General features: G+C 39.4%; 1 protein-coding gene across 1 annotated transcript in view; it reads right to left on the bottom strand.

Annotated features, from left to right (window-relative positions):
- LOC124286904 overlaps nt 1-21,992 on the bottom strand; it is a 54,410-nt gene that overhangs the window by 16,862 nt on the left and 15,556 nt on the right. Inside the window, exon 2 of the mRNA XM_046723343.1 lies at nt 7,030-7,141. Coding sequence (XP_046579299.1) covers nt 7,030-7,127 — 98 coding nt within the window. The 5' untranslated portion in view covers nt 7,128-7,141. The remainder of the gene's footprint in view (nt 1-7,029; nt 7,142-21,992) is intronic.

Below are 21,992 nucleotides of genomic sequence, written 5' to 3'. Positions count from 1 at the left end.
AAACAACTTTAGGGTTGAAATGAAGGTAGATATGAACAACACAACTTCAGGTTCAAGTGAAGGTAGATATGAACAAGACAACTTTAAGTTCAAGTAAAGATAGACATGAACACTTTCTCTGAGATGGTTCAAATGAAGTAAGACATAAACAGATACTCTGAGGTGGTTCAAATGAAGGAAGACACGAACATATACTCTGAGGTGGTTCAAATGAAGGTAGACATGAGCAGACACTCTGAGGTTGTTCAAATAAAGGTAGATATGAACAGTTACTCTGAGGTTGTTCAAATGAAGGTAGATATGAACAGTTACTCTGAGGTGGGTTCAAATGAAGGTAGACATGAACAGTTACTCTGAGGTGGGTTCAAATGAAGGTAGACATGAACAGTTACTATGAGGTGGTTCAAATGAAGGTAGATATGAGCAGTTACTCTGAGGTGGTTCAAATAAAGGTAGACACGAACAGATATATGTAAGATACGATTTAGATACCAATACCATTCACGAGTTTCATAAGTATGGTATTATACGGGACATAGTTTAATATTTTATGTATTGTTCACCCAACATTAGCAAAATAATATCGAGCAAAGTACTTCTTTCCTAAGAAATCAACGAGTGTGATGACTCTCAGCTTTCCGCAAATCGTGCAAGGTCTAATAGTTTTGTGACAGAGGTATTAGCGTTGTGAACACATAACTGTAAACCACTTTGACGTCATACGCACTGCATCACGCGATGTTATTACATAATGTGCAATAAAATTGTAAAATTATTAAACAGTGATATCTTTAACGGGTATGTAATACTTACACTTACTCTAAGGTAGTTCAAATGAAGAAAGACACGAATAGTTACTCTGATGTGATTCAAATGAAGGTAGACATGAACCGGAACAACTTTAGGGTTCAAATGAAGGCATACATGAAATCAAGGTGGGACGATATGAACATGTGCAACCACGTGGTTTGAATGAAGATAAACCTGAGCAGGTACGCCAGGAGGTTCAAATTTAGGTACACATGAACAGGTTCACCTATGTTATAGTGAAGGTAAATGGAATTATACGTTTCACCAAGTATATACCTGAAAGCCGGGAAGGACGTGTATACGTATTGTGATAAAACTTAAGGTACTATATGAGTTAACACAGTATCACTTGCTTCAACCAAAGGTCAGCATGACATGGTATATAGACAAGCATATAGATACAACCACAGCGCATGAAGATACATGTACGGTAACCACACATCGTATAACTGAAGGTAAGGATGGCAAGATTTCACTATGTAAATTCAACTGAATTTGGTAAAGAAACGACAAAACCCGTGTAGGTTCACCTTAATGTGCATAAATAGGTATATGAATGCAGGTTTACTTAAATATGCATGAAGAGATATATGAATGCAGGTTTACTTAAATATGCATGAAGAGATATATGAATGCAGGTTTACTTAAATATGCATGAAGAGATATATGAATGCAGGTTTACTTAAACATGCATGAAGAGATATATGAATGCAGGTTTACTTAAATATGCATAAATAGGTATATGAATGCAGGTTTACTTAAATATGCATGAAGAGATATATGAATACAGGTTTACTTAAATATGCATGAAGAGATATATGAATGCAAGTTTACTTAAACATGCATGAAGAGATATATGACTGCAGTTTTACTTAAATATGCATGAAGAGATATATGAATGCAGATTTACTTAAATATGCATGAAGAGATATATGAATACAGGTTTACTTAAACATGCATGAAGAGATATATGAATGCAAGTTTACTTAAATATGCATGAAGAGATATATGAATGCAGGTTTACTTTAATATGCATGAAGAGATATATGAATGCAGGTTTACTTAAATATGCATGAAGAGATATATGTATGCAGTTTCACTTATATACGCATGAATAGGTATATGAATGCAGGTTTACTTAAATATGCATGAAGAGATATATGAATGCAGTTTCACTTATATACGCATGAATAGGTATATGAATGCAGGTTTACTTAAATATGCATGAATAGGTATATGAATGCAGGTTTACTTAAATATGCATGAATAGGTATATGAATGCAGGTTCACTTATAGATGCATGAAGAGATATATGAATGCAGGTTCACTTGAATACACACGGGTAAGGATACGCGTGTACGTTGAAGTGTACATGTAGGTAAGTATGAAGAGCTATTTACAATTGTTGATTCAACTGATGAAAGTATGGAAAGAAATGAATAGATTTTTTCATCACCTTAAGACAGGGTTGAAACAGTATACACAGATGAAAATGAAAGTAGGGGAGGAAATGATACCTATGTTAGTTCAGCTGTTGATGGAATGAACACAGGTTGCCATATAGGTTTACTGCATATGTTACACTACTCTACTGCCAACGGGGGCGATGAGATAGCCTAGTGGTTAAAGCGTTCGCTCGTCCCACCCAAAGTTCGATTCCCCCACAAAGGTACAATGTGTGGAGTCCATTTTTGGTGTCCCCTGCCTCGGTATTGTTGGAATATTGCTAAAAGCGACGTAACACTAAACTCACTCACACACTCACTACTACCAAGTAACAGATCTAGGTGAGGTGAGGTGAGGTGAGGTGAGGTGAGGTGAAATTGGGTTTTACGTCGTAGTTGACAATATTTCGCTCATATGACGACGTGCACGCGTGTGTATGTGCGGCTAATTGTACTAGCCCAGACTTAAGCTGGTTTTGAAGTGCTAGCCCACTGAGACACCATGCCGCAGTGAAGCATGAATACCCACTTAGACACATTATACTGACTCCGAGCCGACCAGTCCTTGTTGTACTCATTAATGCCGAGCGCCAGGCAGGGACCAACAAGTACCATAGTTTAACGTCTTTTGGTATGACGCGGTCGGGGATCGAACCCGCGACCTTCCGCTCTCCGGGCGGACGCTCTAACCACTACACCACGGAGGCGGTCTAGTAGATCTAGGTATCTGCCGGGCATGACACAAGCAGACACGTTCTAAATTGAAAGGACAATGGCATTGAGAATGAATGTTGCTGACATTATACAGTATCGGAATTACTCAGGCATATTTGGGGCGGCGGGGTAGCCTAGTGGTTAAAGTGTTCGCTCGTCACGCCAAAGACCCGGGTTCGATTCCCCACTTGCGTACAATGTGTGAAGCCCAAGTCTGGTGTCCCCCGCCGTGATATTGCTGAAATATTGCTAAAAGCAGGATAAAACTAAACTCACTCACTCACTCGGGCATATTTCATGATCGCGATATTTCCAACAGCTGTCGTAAAGATCAAGTCAATCAGGACTACACCCTGATATTGAATATTCATGGATATGATTACATTTATAGTATGTTGATCTCAATATATTGTATTTTAATACTAAGTAGAACTCATTAAAATGGCAAATGATGCATTATTTGTCATTTATGGGGCAAGTGACAACGTATTCAGCGGCTAATATTTATACATTTACATTAGAAATGCGTTCATGTCTGAAAAAACACGCTTCATAACCCATCCATCTTGACATGACACATAATATCATCTAATGACGTTTAACAGTGCGACGAGTTCAAAAAGGCCTTCTCTACAGCATTGGCTAAATGTTATATTATAAATACATTATTACTCCACTTGAATCAACAGTGATACGCACCTCCAATGCCTGTTTTGCCTAAACAACCGATCGTTGTTGAATGGATATATTCGGTATTCACGTATATCAATTGTACATATTAAAACGTCAATGAACATATTGCGTTTTGAATTTAGGAATAGGCGATATGTAGATGAAACAATGCAAAATTGAATTTGAAACCGCACTGAGAGGTTTCAAATGCTAAATATAACAAGGTTACCTCCCAAATGTCCACATGAGATCATGGTCATATCGTATATGTGAAACGAAGTGTTAAAAGTTCAAAGCTCCTCACACTACGTTTTAGAGACCTCGGTAAAACACACACAAAGAAGACCCTTACCAGACATTAAGTCTATAAACAAACTCCTAACAGCAACTGATCATGATACCCAATGAAAAACTCTTAACAACGTGATAACCCGGCGGGGAGCTGTAACCAACGTAAACAGAACAAGCGACGATCGCTGTCACGCACTTAAGCGGCAGTTAACTATACTGTTACGTTGAACTACATAATACACGATCCGCACATGTGAGGTTTAGCGATAAGAGACTTCAAGGGCATCAAGAATTACTGTAGTCAGATCACTACAAAATAAAAGTCTTCTTAATCTTGCGAACAGCTTGATCATCGCAAAGCTGATCTGTTATATGTACCTAAGTCGTGATATTGTGAACTTACCAACTATTTAATGTGATTAAAATGCGTTTTATGTTTCTTCTTGACCTACAGCACATTTTCTAAGACACCCGTTTGTAAGTTATGAATTAATATGTTAAATTTTAAGTTATTATTTACATTATACATTTATTTGTATCCCTTAAAGGCGCAGGGCGGTGGGGTAACCTAGTGGGTAAAGTAGTTAAAGCGTTCGCTCGTCACGCCGAATACCCGGGTTTGATTCCCCACATGGGTACAATGTGAATTGTCCATTTTCTGGTGTCCCCCGCAGTGATATTGCCGGAATATTGCCAAAAATGGCGTAAGACCACACTCACTCACTCGCTCACTTAAATGCGCATAGTAGCCTTATGGATAACTCGGTGGATCCTTTTTTCCGTTAGTTGAGGTTCGATTCCTAACATGGTTACACTGTAAAGCACATTTATTGCTTAACCGAGACATAGTTGTGAGTGAGTGAGTGAGTTAGAATTTAACGTCACCTCGGCAATATTTCAGCCATATATTGAGACATAGTTGTATAAAGACTAGAGGTGGATAAAGTGAATCCGACACTCACTGTTCATTATCAGGTATAATTAACGCGACATAATTACAGTCACTAACAAAAACAAAGAAAAAGAAAACAGAAACAAAACACAATTATGTGACGTCAAAAAATCAGATAAAATGTAATCTGGACAATTTAAGAGAAAAAGTTGCAACATTGTCAGAATGGAGGTATCAGAACGCTTGATCGATTCCCACATGTTGGGTACTAAATAAAGCAATTTGTTTCGTCTGATGCGGCCTGTATCGAGTTTCCCACTGCAATTTGAAACAACACGTCAAACATCGAAATAAAGTGATATTCCCAAAGCGGTGTTTACAACAAGATAATTTTAAGAAAGATATCCCTCTAATGAGACAATGGGGGTCAGTCATGTATCCAAACACACATTAAACCCGTTATTCAATCCAGATGTCATTGAGAGCTAATACCGCGATCTGATTGATCGAAATATCAAATTAATCGTTTTTAACCTCCAACAAGGAAACATTCTCGTGAAGGACAATAAATTCCACGTTATAATAGCCGTTCCATGACCTCGTACCAAAAACAGCAGGGTTTTGTGAGAAGAAGAAAAATAAACTGCCATTCAAGCCTGAGAATTGGTTCCCATGGGCTCCACAATAGGGGCGTAATGCAATGAGCGAGAAAAATACATCGCCAAGACTAACATTGTCAGACATGGCTATTCCAACTGTCGGCGACTACATCACTGTGTCTCATTTACATCAGAGCGTCGGTAAAGAGAGCTAATATACGTCTTGGGCTGTTTGAAGTTCTGGCAGTTATTTGTCTTTGCAGTGAGTTTATGCTTTAGTGACTATTATGCGTGGTACGTGGTGGGAGACATGGTTTTTTTGTCTTAGGACTCAAGGAATGGACACGCCAAGCATCCCTATGCCATGGGAATGTTTGTTAACATACGCTGGGTAACGAGTGGGTTACAATTACATGACTCATGCATATATATTTATCTATAGTTTTTTTATTATGGATGTTATGGTGATTGAAATTCGTGAATTTCAATTGATCAGATAAAAGTATAAAGCTGGTAACAGCACACAATACCTTTCAGAAAGGGGTCAAATGTAACAAATATTTTATTATCAGATAAAAGTATTTAGTATAAGTAGCCATGCCCATCGCTAGTATTATGGACTGATTGTGAAGACACAAGTTAATGTTCGTCTTAAACTACTCTTTGAGTGAGTGAGTGAGTGAGTGAGTATGGCTTTACGCCGCTTTTAGCAATATTCCAGCAATATCAGAGGACACCAGAAATGGGTTTTACACATTGTACATTGGGGAATCGAACCTGGGTCTTCGGCGTGACGAGCGAACGCTTTAACCATTAGGCTACCCCACCGCCCCGACTACTTTTTGATGGCAGCCCGAGCTGATGCTAGTCTAAGACGTTTAAAACTTGGTTGAAACCAATAGGCATGGGCCTGTTCTGTCAAACCTAGAAACATACTCAGGGTGGACAGGGAATAATTCAAACCAGCGATCACAGGCTTCTGAAGCACCAAAGGGTCGCAACTCCTCACGGCAAATTTCGGAGTCCAAGACACCTGTGTCACCAAATGCTCACTGAGACAAATGTGATTTGGTATAAAGTATACATTTCATTTATTTGCCCTAGATACCATTGTTTCGTAACGAGTTGGTTTTATGTGTCATTTAACAGACGAAAGAAAGGTCAGATATCAATGACAGTTCAAGAAGGGGACAGTGCGCAACCGCAACATCCAACGCCAGTTGAGATATGAGTATAAGTCCAACATTTTAAACTGTCTTCATGTAACTTTCAACATGTATGCTTTCAATCGAATTGATGGTAGGCGGAAAGTACTTTGGTGCTTCTAAACCATTGGCAGAGACCAAGTGACCCCGATGTATATATTGTTGACGTCGGCAACGGTGGCTTTACTGCGTAATGCCCGTAGATCATCAATTTATAAATGATGAGGAAATCAATGCGAACTTGAAACGTGTGAACATTTTAAAGGGTTTCATAAAATATAATCACAAAGAAGTGCCGTTATTTTGTATAAATAAATACTCACAGCTCCACAGAGGCCTGTTATGTGTGAATTAAATGTTCTTTAAACACCGTTACCAGGAAAACAAACAAGAGAACGTACCTTGCCTGTTCTGTATCTAGTGTTAACGCTGCGACCTGGATGACGAGGAAGAAGACGACAACAACGATGCTGGCGGCGTTTACATTGGTCATTTTCATCTGGGTATGTAGTTCTGAAAGATAATCATCAATGATCTTTAATATGCTAATATCATCATTAGAGGTATCATGACAAATTTTCAAAGGAATCAGTCTATCATACTTGGAAGGAATAAACATTGGAGAATCTTAGATCAAGAGTTGGATATTACTGTAACACATCTTCTTGTCCACATCAATGAAGCACAATATAGTGAAACGAATAAGTTTTTCAAAGCATGTCCAGTGCATGATATATATTGCGTAAAATATGTAAGCAAATTATTGTCAGTTACACAACATTTCTTAATAGGTCCCTACGATGGCTTCTTTGTAGAACTTTGCTTAACATATTACAATTTGGAGAAATAGTTTGTTAACTTGACATTTCGAGACAGTATAAACACATAAGGAAGAGAGTTTTTGTCAACTTCTGTATTATGAGTAACACAACGTTTCGGAGTATATCCTTACTCCTTCATCAGTCCCAATGCCCAGTGGCCAAATCCTTACTCCTTCATTCACCTGATGAAGGAGTAAGGATATACTCTGAAACGTTGTGTTCCTCATAATAACGATGTTGACATCCATACAAACTCTCTTCCTTATGTGTATCACCCGTGAAGGTCCGGGTTAGAATATTGATCTTCAGTAACCCATGCTTGTCGTAAGAGGCGACTAACGGGATCGGGTGGTCAGGTTCACTGACTTGGTTGACACATGTCATCGGTTCCCAATTGCCCAGGTCGATGCTCATGCTGTTGATCACTGGATTGTCTGGTCCAGACTCGATTATTTACAGACCGCCGCCAAATAGTTGGAATATTGCTGAGTGCAGCGTAAAACTAAACTCAATCACTCACTCCTTATGTGTATCACTTGTAAATGCCATTCAAATACCTAGTATAGACACAGTTGATTGTTTGGGCAAGATACAGGCACATGGTCCATGGTCTTTTGTGCTTCCACTTCCAAAGGTATCAAACAAAATGGTATGCAAATAAGCTACATTATTATGTACATACATTGCCTGCGTTAAAGTGTAACTAGCAGGAGTCAGTAACAGAGGGTTCATCTCCATCATTTCTTGTCTTTACAGACCTCCGCCATATAGCTGGAATATTGCTGAGTGCGGCGTAAAACTAGACTCGCTCGCTCTTGTCTTTACTTTCATATTAAACAGTCACGTCGAAATACAAATGCAGTAATGTTCAAAGTGTCGAGACACCTACATTCTCTAAAGTTAAATGCATTATGTCGATAAAGTATCTCACACGTTGCGTGAATCCTGGAACGCATAAGGGAGGTAACTACGCCCAACAAATTTGACCACTGGGCACAGGGCACTGGTACACGCGTATTTATGAGAACAAAGGACATAAAGAGACACATGCAAGAGAAGCATATGGTCTGCCTTCCTCATATCCAAGCCCCCTCATTCAACACTTCCCAGCGAATCTAATTACCCAAACCCTGATTTGTTGGCAGAGACTCTAGCGATCCTTTCTTCTGTGTTCTGATGCCTTCCGGTAACAAATCCCCATAAACTTGATGACGACTGTGCTGGTTTGGCTACCTATCTCAGCATCAATGATTAGTTTATTGTGGACCGGGTATCCGCGGAAATGAGGCAGGGCACAATGATAGAATTCCAATGGCTTGTGCATAGGCAGGTGGAAAGACACGAGGATAAAGATGATTATATCTTGCCCTAATTGTATCCGATACAACACGCCAACAAGACATCAGCGTAGTGTTGGTTGATGATGAATCTGGAAGGGATACGGGTTACACTAATACAGGAGATGCATTGACACTCTGAAGATTGCTCGAACCACAGCCACAGGCATTATATGTAAATGAACTGTGACAAAGTTTTAAGTTCATGCTGGATTTGACGTTAAGGGTACATGACCTTAATGACATTTTTCGCTCACAAGACACAAAGGAAAGGCTCTCCGCTGTATGTAATATATTCATATACTGGTAAAAAATGTAGGGGAACTTCATTTTTAATTTTCGATTGAAAAATGGGAGATATATCGGAGTTAATCGATGTTGATATGATAATAATGCATGTTTTGAGAGTGCATCACTACTTGCACTTCCTTATGACCATAGTTGTTTGTACAGTAACCGCTCTTGAAAGATGATTGGTATATGACATGAAATTTGCATGTGTACGATTTTCATTTTCAAACAAGAGAAATCGGCTAGAAACAATACTAACAACTGTGTGATGCAAGATGATTGTCAAAATGCATGGTCTATAGTGATAAATTGACCTTCTTGAAACCATCAAAATCACGAATGACACCCCATGCACGTGTATGGGGCAACTGCATTTTGTGCGTTGTGTTTAGGGGTGGTGATAGAGAGAAAAGCTGATGCGTTCATAAGATGTCTGTATTTGAAAAGTTTGTTAACGCTTACACTTCTAATCCAAATTGAAAGTTCAGGTTCCGCTACTTTTCGTGAAGAGTATATATAATTCTTTGATCTCTTATTCATCTAGCTGTCCACGTCGCAAAATACATACCAGCAGAAAAGAACAAAGAATGGTACAACATAGGCCGAGTCAAGTACTGAAATTGAATCCTTGACAGATTTCCTCCTTTGAGATATTTCACTAGAATGTTGACATTTGAAGCTGTGTTTAGAATACCGAAACTTACAAATATTATCAAATAAATCAAACTTGAAGCTTTACAAATAATATTCAGGAGTTCACAATATGTTAACGTTACACTAAAGTGGCTAGAGTATTATGAAAGGATTAATATATTTGTAATAAAACAGTATATCAAATTGTTATAATCGGTATCATCTTGATAATATTCAACGTATTGATATATCATAAAGGTGTCGTGAATAGCCATCGACAACTAACAAAGATGATAATTATATAATTGAAAAAGATCACTTGTATGTTAAATAATACACAATGTCTATTCACGCACCATTTAACAAGGCAGAACAGGGTGAATCTCACGCATGCATTGCCATTAATGCCTCACGGGCATATCAAATTTATTGATTGAAAGTACAACACAGTAGCCTACTCAAACTGTCATCGATAAAAACAACATGTTAGGTTTGCAAAGAGACAGAAAGAGAAATAGCTATCAAATATTCATACAAGTGTGAACACATTCTCCTTATGACGTCATACTGCAATACTCTTAATGGAATCACTTTAGAGTTCGGCGTTTGAAATGTTGGTAATGCTTTCAACTGCACTGTCAAAATATGATTTATTTTATCACCCGCGGAAGTATATGACAAATATTACTATATGTAATTGCTAATAGTGGTTTCTGAAAATCGACACGGACATACGGCCTTCACTGGAGCACTATTACAGAGATCGATCGGTAATCTCAGAGTCAAATGATTTCGCTTTTGAAGTCACTTTCTAACCTGGTTGTATTTACAGAGTGACAAGCGATCACATTATTGACTGAGCAGTATGTTTAGTTTTCAGACAAAGTGTAGCGCATTTCTATGAAATAACACATTGAACGTGATATCGGTGTTGTCTTACTTATGTTGGTGTCGAACATTAGCTGCAAAGAACCCAGAAACACACATTATGGTGGTGCTAGGTTTCCAGTAGGCCAACTAATTACTCCGAAAGCCTGGTGGCCGATTTAAGAGCCATAACATGTACGTTAAACAACACTCGCGATAACAATACACACATTACTGTATTATGTTCGGGTTGTGTTGACTCTTCTTTCACGGGAGTTCCATTATTGCTTACTTCCGGGATGCGTGGCAAGAAGTTGTGTACGTGTGGTGTCGGTTAACTGAGGGTGGAAGGTACTGATACAATAAACATGACTGTCCACTGATATGATAAAATCTCTGACCGTGTTTGATAATCATCTCTGAAATGATTGTTGGTGTTTGTTGTTTAACGCCGCAATTAGCAATATTCCAGCTATATGGCGGAGGTCTGTAAATAATCGAGTCTGGACCAGACAATCCGGTGGTCAACATCATGAGCATCGTTTTACGCTATTGTGAGCATCGTTCTGCGCTAAGTCAGCGAGCCTGACCACCTTATCCCGTTAGTTGCCCCTTACGACAAGCATGGGTTGCAGAGGACCAATTCTTACCCGGATCTTCACGGGAAATCTCGAATGTGACGAAGCTAAGGACAGTTTTTCTGATGATGATATCCCACGATGATATCCCAGTGTAAAGGATATCTGTGCAACATGCACACATTGTAAGTGACTTGTATGTCACAATGAAAGCTAAATATTTGCGTTGTTCTTTTTCCAGCGCAAGGTGTATATTTCGTATAAGGGCAAGGTGTATATTTTCTTTTGTACGTCAGTATATTTCCGATAATTATCTCCGGATATAACGAACCCCAAACGTACTTCAGAATCAGTTCGATACTGATGGTTGTGTAAACTTTGGAAACACGATGTGTTTCTTACAAAGCAATTCTTGATCCTTACTTTCATTATTATTATAGGGTATGTCTATAGCGCACATATCCATGCAACTAGTACATGCTCAAGGCGCTCCTTCCTTGAAACTGTTTGGCTGTTCTCGATGCCGATTAACTCAGCATCATTTCTGTGATATTTCCAACTCACTAATAACTAACGATTTCCTACATTCCTGACAACTGCTTTTCACAACTAATTACTGCAATTGGAATCGCCTGAGATCATCACTCAATACACATGATAATGATTCATAAACGTTTTCTAATGTCATTGGTAAATCGACAATTGACGTTTAGGAGTGATGATTATAGAAATGATAATGTCTTATGATTATAAAAATGACTTTGCTGGTTGTATAATAGTACCATCCAGAAATATATGCTCTTGTTATTCTGCATAATAAATCTGCCGACTGATATTTTCGGGTAAAATACCGATCAAACCTTGCTCAGTATTAGAGTTACCTAACCTTCACCCTGATATGAATCATATTTAATTCATTTTCATAATGCTTTTGATATTATATATTTTTCATTTTAATAAAACATTTACAATTCTATGAATTTATCTACGATCGGAAGACTCACATGATATCTGTCATTTTCTAAATACACTTCGAAAATAGTTGTGAATTATCAGATAATAATTGCTTAACTACATACTCACAATTTCTGACCATAGATTGATTCTCAAGCTGTACGTGTGGTAGGTTCGTGCTCTTTCTAAGATAATATCATAGTTGTTTCATTCATGTTTAGTTGTACATGGTGGAAGAAATGATTGATATCTATATGGTGTTGACCTTTGTTTAACTTTTAGAAGAAAAAAAACCCGATTTAGAGCATAAAAAATCCGTTTATGTCATAAGTTCTTCCAGAGACCTTTGGATATTTAAATGTATGAATGGCCGCTACTTTTATATTTTTATATTTCACAGCGTCAGCAAAACACGTTTCTGTCAATGGTAGAATTATCAATCATGGGTTTTCGTTTTTCTTGTTAAGGAACATACAATTATTTCCATATCATTGGAAATGAAACATCCACGTTTCTTCAGAGTGGGCATCCCTGTCCTAGTATGAAAGAAAACACACAACCACTTAGCAAGAAGTGCTGCCTTAAATAAATAACTACACTGAAATGCACAAATCTCCTCATGGCAAATCAACAGGGCCAAAGAAGCAAACTCTGTTATGCATCACGTCTGTGTTGCCTCTCCCCTATTGACAGGACAATCCAGCATGACAGATCCATATGCACTTTACCGTCGGTGCGAGTTTAGGGATGTCAATGAATAGTTTCACAACTATATGGACTAGAGAATTGGTTACCCTGAAACCAGCTTCTGGTACATTTTACAAATAGCAAGATATAACTCTAAGGCCTACAGGACATGCATAATTGAATAATAAAGCAATTTAATTTGCATGTAGCAGATTTATGAGCCTCAAGGATATCAAATACTGTTGGAATTTCTGGGCAGGATGTCTCCAGTCTGTTTGTTTGTTGTTTAAAGGGGCGGTGGGGTAGACTAGTGGTTGAAGCATCTGTTCGCTGAAGACCTGGGTTTGGTTCCCCACATGGGTACAATATGTGAAGCCCATTTCAGGTATCCACCGCCGTGATATTGCTGGAAAATTTCTAAAATCGGCGTAAAAACTAAACTCACTGGATCACTGTTGTTTAAAGCCACCTTCAGCTATGTGACGGTTTTTCTGTAAAACTATCGTCTGGACCAGACAATCCAGTCATTGACATTACGAAAATCGATCTACGCAATTATGAGGTGAGGTGAGGTGAGGTGAGGTGAGGTGAGGTGAGGTGAGGTGAGGTGAGGTGAGGTGAGGTGAGGTGAGGTGAGGTGAGGTGAGGTGAGGTGAGGTGAGGTGAGGTGAGGTGAGGTGAGGTGAGGTGAGGTGAGGTGAGGTGAGGTGAGGTGAGGTGAGGTGAGAGGTGAGGTGAGGTGAGGTGAGGTGAGGTGAGGTGAGGTGAGGTGAGGTGAGGTGAGGTGAGGTGAGGTGAGGTGAGGTGAGGTGAGGTGAGGTGAGGTGAGGTGAGGTGAGGTGAGGTGAGGTGAGGTGAGGTGAGGTGAGGTGAGGTGAGGTGAGGTGAGGTGAGATTGGGTTTTACGTCGTGCTTTAGATTATTTCGCTCATATGACGACGTGTATGTGTGTGTATGTGTAGGTGTGGCTGCTTGTACTGCCCAGACTGAAGCTGGTTTTATAGTGCTAGCCCACTGAGATACCATGCCGCAGTGAAGCATGAATACCCCACTCAGACACATTATACTGACTCCGAGCCGACCAGTCCTTGTTGTACCCATTAATGCCGAGCGCCAGGTAGGGACCAACAAGTTCCATATTTTAACGTCTTTTGGTATGACGTGGTCGGGGATCGAACCCGCGACCTTCCGCTCTCCGGGCTGACGCAATTAGGATAGTTATTACGATAACATGTGTCATCCACGTCAGCGGGCCCGACCACCCGATTTAGTCGCCTCTTGTAAACATAAGTGAGTTTTTGAATAACCAGGTTCCTTACAGTAATGACACCGGGTGTTCATCCTGTGCTACTGTCAGCACCAGTGACGAGTGGTCCAGTTAAAAATTATATACCAGGTCGATTAAAGGACACTGAAACTGAAAAATGTGTGTGCCCAAACCTTGTAGGTCATTTCTGAGTGTCATTCAGAAAAAAATTACTTACCAGCTGTCGTGCGTGCATCTGTTCTATGTTTTTTAAATTCATGTATATATGGGGCATATGATGTGACATTTTAAGTCACCTTAATTATTAACATATGATTAATAATTTATTGCTAGTCGCTAATGTGATTATATATACAATATGGCAGTTATAAAACTCAATTATTTAACCTTCGTATGTGATGGGCTGGAACATCAATTATGCAAATAATGAATGATTGGTTGTAAAAAGATGTTTCAGTGTTTCCACAGGGCATAGCCAAAATAACATCACGAGGTGGATGTACTAAAATCAATCTGGCGGTATATGCCACGTTGTAACCTTGTTCACACAATCCATCCTCGATTCCCAGGAGTATTTTATCTCCATTCTACTATAAATACCCTGTACCTGTTTCACTGTTATATGGCGTCTTTGTGAACTGTCCTCCACAGACGCCGTTAAACTTAGCAGATCCATAACATTACACTGAACGTTGAGTGAATGAGTACAAGGAATAGTAGAATTGATTCAAGAACAGTAAGAAAATGCTGCACTTTGATTGATCAAACAACTGCAATGAGATTAATTCTTGTCAATTATGCATAATAGAAGTACTTGGAAGTCGATGGATTTGATTGCACGACGTCTGAACTAGAAAATTCATCTCAGTGAATTCAAATTTAAAAACAAAGACTGACTGACTGAGTATGGTTTTACGCCGCTTTTAGCAATATTCCAGCAACATCAAGGCGGGGGGACACGAGAAACGGGCTTCACACATTGTACCCATGTGGGGATTCGAACCCGGGTCTTCGGCGTGACGAGCCAACGCTTTAACCACTAGACTACCCCACCGCCCCATGAAAACAAAGACATATGACAATGGATGATGTGATTTCCCCATTTGACCAGAGGAGAAAATGAAACTAAAAGAACAATGATTAAATTTAAATTTAAAAACAACAACCCAGTACATTAAATGTAACCTGTTAGATGACTGTATCTTCGGGTCACCCTCACTCCTCCGTCAAGTTCAATGGCTGTGTCAGTGGTCGAACATGATTGATGTTTGCCAAAGCTTCCACTGAGTACAAAGACCACGTCACTGACAGATCGGAGATGAGGCGATTAATCGCAAGACCTTTAATCATTTGTGTCTTATCATGGCTAAATTGTTTAGGAGAGGATAGTCATCAAGATTCGAAAAAGCCCATGTTAAGTAATTCTATGGGCCCGTTCTGTAACAGGCCCCGAGAAACGACTCGGCGGAACACAGTGTACACACCGCATGATGATGACTATATCAAATAAAGAAGAAATGGTTAATCGATTATGATGAAATCGAATATGGGTGTTGAACTTTTGTCGTGTTTTCAGGCAAGTAGCGTTTCGTTAGCGGGTTTTGTAATTGTTTGGTCATATCCGATTTTTAGTGTACGCTTCTTTTCACATGGAAAGACGCATAAGCTGGGAATTTTAAAGGTTACCATTTCTTCACATCAAATAATCATGATGTTTAACTGCCGTACATACGGAAACATGTAATGTATATACAAATCTTTTACCCACATCATTATCCTTGCATGTGAATCCGCAGACATGACGTCATTCTGGAATACGTTTACGTCATATTACGCCATTATATTTCGGAACTAACTTTGATTTGAGACAAACTGTAGAAGACCCATTTTCAGAAAATCAAATTTCAGAACACAGTCTAGGATTGTGCTCAAGATGTGAAGATCCAGCATATGCATCTTTGTAAATAGATGCGACAAAACCTTTTGCACAACCATAAGAAATCTCTGCTAAAGAAGATACGTTCAAACAGCATGTTAGTAATACACTTTTAGCATCTAAGAGTCACATCCAAAACAAACAATATGTATAAACATACACCCGATCAAATTTGACGTCTCTTGAAGAATCACTTTGGAAGTTAATTCAGGGTGTGTGGGTTAGGCCTGTGGTTAAAACGCTGGCTCGTCTAATCGATGACACAGATTTTCCAGATCGGTACAGTGTGTCACTCGTAAGCTTTGTGTACTCGGCAGGATATGTCTGGAATAGTGTGTCAAGCGGCGTACAGCAATACTCACACGCTTAATCAGAGCGAATTTGACCTAGATTAGGAGTGAGTAAGTATGATTTTACGCAACCTTTAGCAATATTCCAGCAATATCACGGCGGGGGACACCAGGAATGGGCTTCACGCATTGTACCCATGTAGGGAATCAAACCCGGGTCTTCGGCGTGACGAGCGAACGCTTTAACCACTTGGCTACCCCACCTTCCCAGCCAGATTAGGACTAAATCTTAGACGGCTTGTGATAGTCTTTCTCACATGGATGTTTCAATTTCCATCTTGAAATTTAGAGTGGTTCGATGAGTGATGGTTGTCGCTCTTATCAACATGCTTCACGGCGGCCTGGGAAATCCAGTGATTAATAGTATGAAAGCCAATCCACGACCTCAGGGTACAATCATGCTGAACAAAGATTTCTTCCGGCAGAATTGTTCGATCTATAAAAATCCAGAATCTCCACAGAAGTCTCGTAGTTCTTCAACAAGGACTTTGTTGTTGTCCATTAACAGCTTTTTCTCTGTCTTTCAGTGGCATTTAGAAGTTGTAAATAGATGTCCAAGATATTGTTATGGATTAAACTTTTTTTTTATTTCCCTTACGACGTTTCGGGACCATTCCAGTTCCCGCTTGATGAAGGGACCTGGAATGGTCCCGAAGCGTCGTGAGGGAAATAAAAAAGTAGTTCAATCCATAAAAATATCTTCGACAGCTTTTTTTCTGTTTGGTCATGCTGACGCTCACATTTGCAAACTTTGCTATTGTATGAAGTGTACCTTCACTCGTGCGGTACAGATATCCGGGTTTCAACTCACAGGGCCAGTGCATCCTCAAAATTCGGATCCCTAGGTTAACTAGGATTCTATGATAACGAAGTAGCCCTGTAAGCGTAATTCTCCGTACGTACCACAAAAGCCCAGGAATCCATTTGTCCCATGTCCCATATTGTCGGCCATTTTAGATTTCAAAATGGCCGACTCCACAAAGTTTATTTAACCATTATATTTCAACTGCAATTTGACTTGACTTCATAATGACAAGTGTATATGTCTATATCTTTTGCGTTGAGGCTTAGCAAACAGTTTATTTTTTACGTATCTTAATGTGTCCGTATATATCCATGGCAACTGGAGGATCAAAATATTTTTTTTCAAAATGGCCGAGTCCACAAAGTTTATTTAACCATTATATTTCGTTTGACACCAAAAGTAATTCTGTTTGAAGTATGCAAAGGCATGTTTTGAGTTACGATACAAAATGATTGGATATAATGCTGTGAACTCAACCATGAATAGATAAAATATAGCTATTCAATAAAGGTAAATCCCCTATAGCCCGCAGTTGAACCATCGGCTGAACACATGTGTCACGTGACCGCACCCTACTCCCAAAACTTGACCACCTGATCTGATTTATTGGCCGCTAATTACCATCAGATGAGAGGCGGGGTTCGCTGCACAAGAAGTACCAGTAAAGGTCCGGGTAAGAACTGATCTTCAGCAACCCATGCTTGTCGTAAGAGGCGATTAACAGGATCATGTGGTCAGGCTCGCTGACTTGGTTGACACGTCATCGTATCCCCGTTGCGTAGATGCTCATGCTGTTGATCACTGGACTGTCTGGGCCAGGCTCGATTATTTACTTGGCTGAGTGCGGCGAACAAAGGCTCCTTGTATGAAAACTATTGCATTTTAACATTGCATATATATTTAAGCCTGCCTCATTTCAACTTCTCAAGCTTTAGTCATTAAGGCATGGTTAATTGCGATGGCTTGATAGTTTAAACAATACCTGAAAACATATTATCAAAGAGCTAAGTTGCCTCTGGATAATATTTGATCCCCCAGTTGCCATGGATACATACGGAAACATTAAGATGCTTAAAAAATTTGCTAAGCCTCAACGCATAAGATATAGACATATATAGTTGTCATTATTAAATCAATTCAAACTGCAGTTGCTACTACTGATAAAGGTATTTCGGTCTCAAGTTATTAAAAATTTACCCTGAAGTATGGTGAATTGTGTGTTGTCTTCGTCAGATACCGTATCTCTCCGCTCGTTACTTCAAAATGCTCGTATATGCTATTTGCAGCTACACACACGCTTTTTCATAAGAGCTACCACATGAGCTATTCCTTGGCACTCTCTACATATTTATTGTCAAGAAAATGGAGAAGGTTAGGTTCCATTGTTGTCTACTTCACTGCTGTTTATATGTAAAATAAGTGTTTACAAATGTACACTTGAACTACGAGATAGGATTTGTTGAAAGCTGGATTTTGATTAATTATCGGTGCACGGATGGCCAAAATAGCGAGTGTGTCTCTCAGTTTGTTTATTGTATTCACTTCAAGTTGTAGTTCGATAAATCCTCTGCTGAGTGAGTGAGTCGCCTCACGCCTCTTTTAGCAGGTCAGTTTTATTGTCGGGTGGCAATGTTGGTGGAGGGACGAAAGCAGACCATGAACAGTGAGTGAATGAGTTTAGTTTTACGTCGCGTTTAGCAATATTCCCGCAAAATCACGGCAGGGACACCATAAATGGGCTTCACACATTGTACCCATGTGGGGAATCAAACCGGGGTCATCGGCGTGACGAGCGGACGCTTTGAGCACTAGGCTACCCCAGCACCCTGATAATGAACAAGGGAATTGGTTCACTAATGATAACTGTTCATAGTTTGGTTAAATCCTCGCAGATCCTGGAACAAAAGACACCCTAGACGAGCTGGCTATTCGCGATTTCTATATTTTGTACCTGTGGGGTAGCCCAGTGGTTACAGCGTTCGCTCAACAAGCAGAAGACCCGGTTTGTTTCCCAACATGGGTACGATGCGTGAACATCATTACTTGTGTTCCCCATTGTTGGATTGCTCCGGCGTAAAATCACACTCACACATATTACCCAACTCACAACGGGTGTGTAAATATACAGATAATGTTACACGTAATTAACCTATGAATAAAACAACAGTGGATATTGCAGGCACTGACGTCATGTTCTGTTACAATGGACTATGGTATTAATGTTATCTCGTTAAAGCCTGCGGGTAGATGCAATTAACACATTTCTCAGATACGCTAAAAAACAGCCCATGGAGTCAGATTCGTTTCAAATACCGAACATTTACGACCTCAAAGAGGCTTTATTGATCGATGAGTGCATAATGAATTTGGCCATTCTGAAAACGCCAAGCGGTTGGCAAGTAACCTTAATGTCAGAGGAGATCTGTTACACTGTTCGTCCTCAAAGGTCTACTTAATTATACATGATGTATAATTCTACCTTTTCTCATTGCCTTTGGGTTAGAAGCACCAACCGTCCTCATGATCTGTACACCGGAATTTGCAAATCTTACAAAATGATGTCCACTACAAACCCCTAGTTTGACTGGGACCATATGTCCGCCTGTCTGTTTAGGCGAAAACTTGACTTGCCTCGCCATGTGTTTGCACTAAATTCCTCAACTGAGCAGGATACGCTGCCCTTTGCGAGTCATTACCATTAGATGGTGATGCGATTCATAGACACATGCTTGTTATGTAGTCTAAATCGGCACTGTGTCTGATGATTATTGAAATGATTTTGTCGTTTTTATGTAAAAAGACATAAATGACAAAACCGGGGTTAAGGCGAACTACAATACACTATGGAAACCGTGAAGGGACATTGTCGCGTTGTCGGCCTTACAAAAACAGGAAAAAGGTGTCAAAATTCACCAAAGCGCGACAATGCGGCAGCTGAACATTTTGGCCATACGTAGCAGTGTCGGTATGTCGCATTGTTTTATTCTGAAAAAGAGCGACAATGCGACATAGCAACAATGTCCCTTCTGGGATGCCATAATATTCCCACATTATTATGCTAGTTTTCCAAGCCCGAAATATTCTTCATGTCAACTTCACACAACAGTTATTTCTAGGCTGAGACTGTACCAATGCTATGGTATAACAGCACATGGTATAACAGGTATGAAACCTTAATATCCGATCAGTAAAATGTTTTAAAACGTCAGTGTGTTACGGAATGAAATCAAAATGGAAGAAACGAACTGAAGAATTGCCGTGAAAAGGAGCATGTATTGTTCAAGGCGATGAACAGGGTTGCGTCCCTTAGACGTTCAAAGACCCAATGTCAATGGTTTCGAACTCCAGATCTTTATTGAGGCATAGGTCGTTGTTTTCGTAGCTTAGTGAGCCACAGGCTGTGATACAACTCTACGTTATTCTAAGTGGCGGTACACCGGGTTCAGGGGAAATTAGAGGTGATTTGTGTTGAACGAATCACTTCATTCCAAATGACTCACCAGAGACTCGTCGCTTTCCTGTCTTGGTTAGTTAAGTTATACGTCAAAGAGTTTACAATGCCATCTGCACCCCTATCAATTAAATTCATCCATCCATTCATTCATTCATTCATTCATTCATTCATTCATTCATTCATTCATTCATTCCCACCCAACCACATCAAAACTGATAGGACTCACTAGCGAAAATACAGTTACCCGGGTTAATCTCATTTTGAATGAAATAATTTGATCACAGCATATTACAGTTTTTACAGAACCATCTACATCAATTTTGAAAAAAAAGGATCTGTGAGATCTCAATTGAATAAAAAACATAAAACTAAAAAAGACTGATGTTCACTTCAAACGTTCCAAGAAGTCCGGTTCTTTTCATAAAATTTAACTAAATTTCACTTTTTTACACTTCCGACCATTCTTGTGAATTTTTATTTCTTCAGATGTAGAAAAACGATCAAAAAGGTGACTCAGGACATCTGTTTCCCTCAATCGCTTCACCATAAACAAATCAAGCAGGGGCACGTTACATGAATATTCGAAAAAACACTGAATGTTCAATAATCATCAAAGAGAAACCAGTTGCTGTTATAACTGGATATGTATTGATGGTCAATACTACCACGAGATCGGTCATTTGTGCGTGCAGTACCATCGCGTTCTGGTAGTCATCAGTGCCAGGAATTTCGTATTTACAGCATCACGCGAATTTGTTATAACTCAGCTCAATCTGTCAGAGAAGACAGTGCTTTTTCACACCCTACACTTCTTCAGTTGCCAGTCAAATGATGTAAATTAAATAATAATTTGGCACATTCAAGGGTGATATATTTCAAGTAGTAAATTGGGAACGAAATACAAGCTCCAAAGTACACAAGAAGTGTGATTTGAAACAGCATGCAGTTAATACTTTAACAAAGTACTGAAAACCCTTGTACTACATGGATGTGTGAGAGTATGCATATTCTGTGTGAAAAATATATCCGACATGTGTGTTCAACTTGTTATTTTAGCTTGCTAATGTTACAGACGTGTCATATTCTTCAGGAAAAGGCTTGTTTAAATTAATAGAAACTGTAACAAAGTTAAAACCAATAATTCACATTAATTACACTGTCAGCTGACATTTTTCGATCGGGTCGTCGCTGCAACTGCAACACATCAGGGCAAAAAGAATTCCCAGTCTTGAATATCCTCAGAAACAGATTGCATTTGGTGTGAAGGGCAAAATAACTGTGAAAATTCTATGGATGGAACACTGAAAATCAGCGATGACACCAGGTGTTCACGAGAAGGGCAAGCATGCCTGACTCTGCTAGCAGCATCCGCCATTCACACAAT

Source organism: Haliotis rubra, unplaced genomic scaffold, assembly GCF_003918875.1.
Source record: "Haliotis rubra isolate DU_JTF1 unplaced genomic scaffold, ASM391887v1 Scf395, whole genome shotgun sequence".
Taxonomy (NCBI): Eukaryota; Metazoa; Mollusca; class Gastropoda; order Lepetellida; family Haliotidae; genus Haliotis; species Haliotis rubra.
Note: the sequence above shows the minus strand (reverse complement) of the source record. Positions and strands in the feature narration are given on the sequence as shown.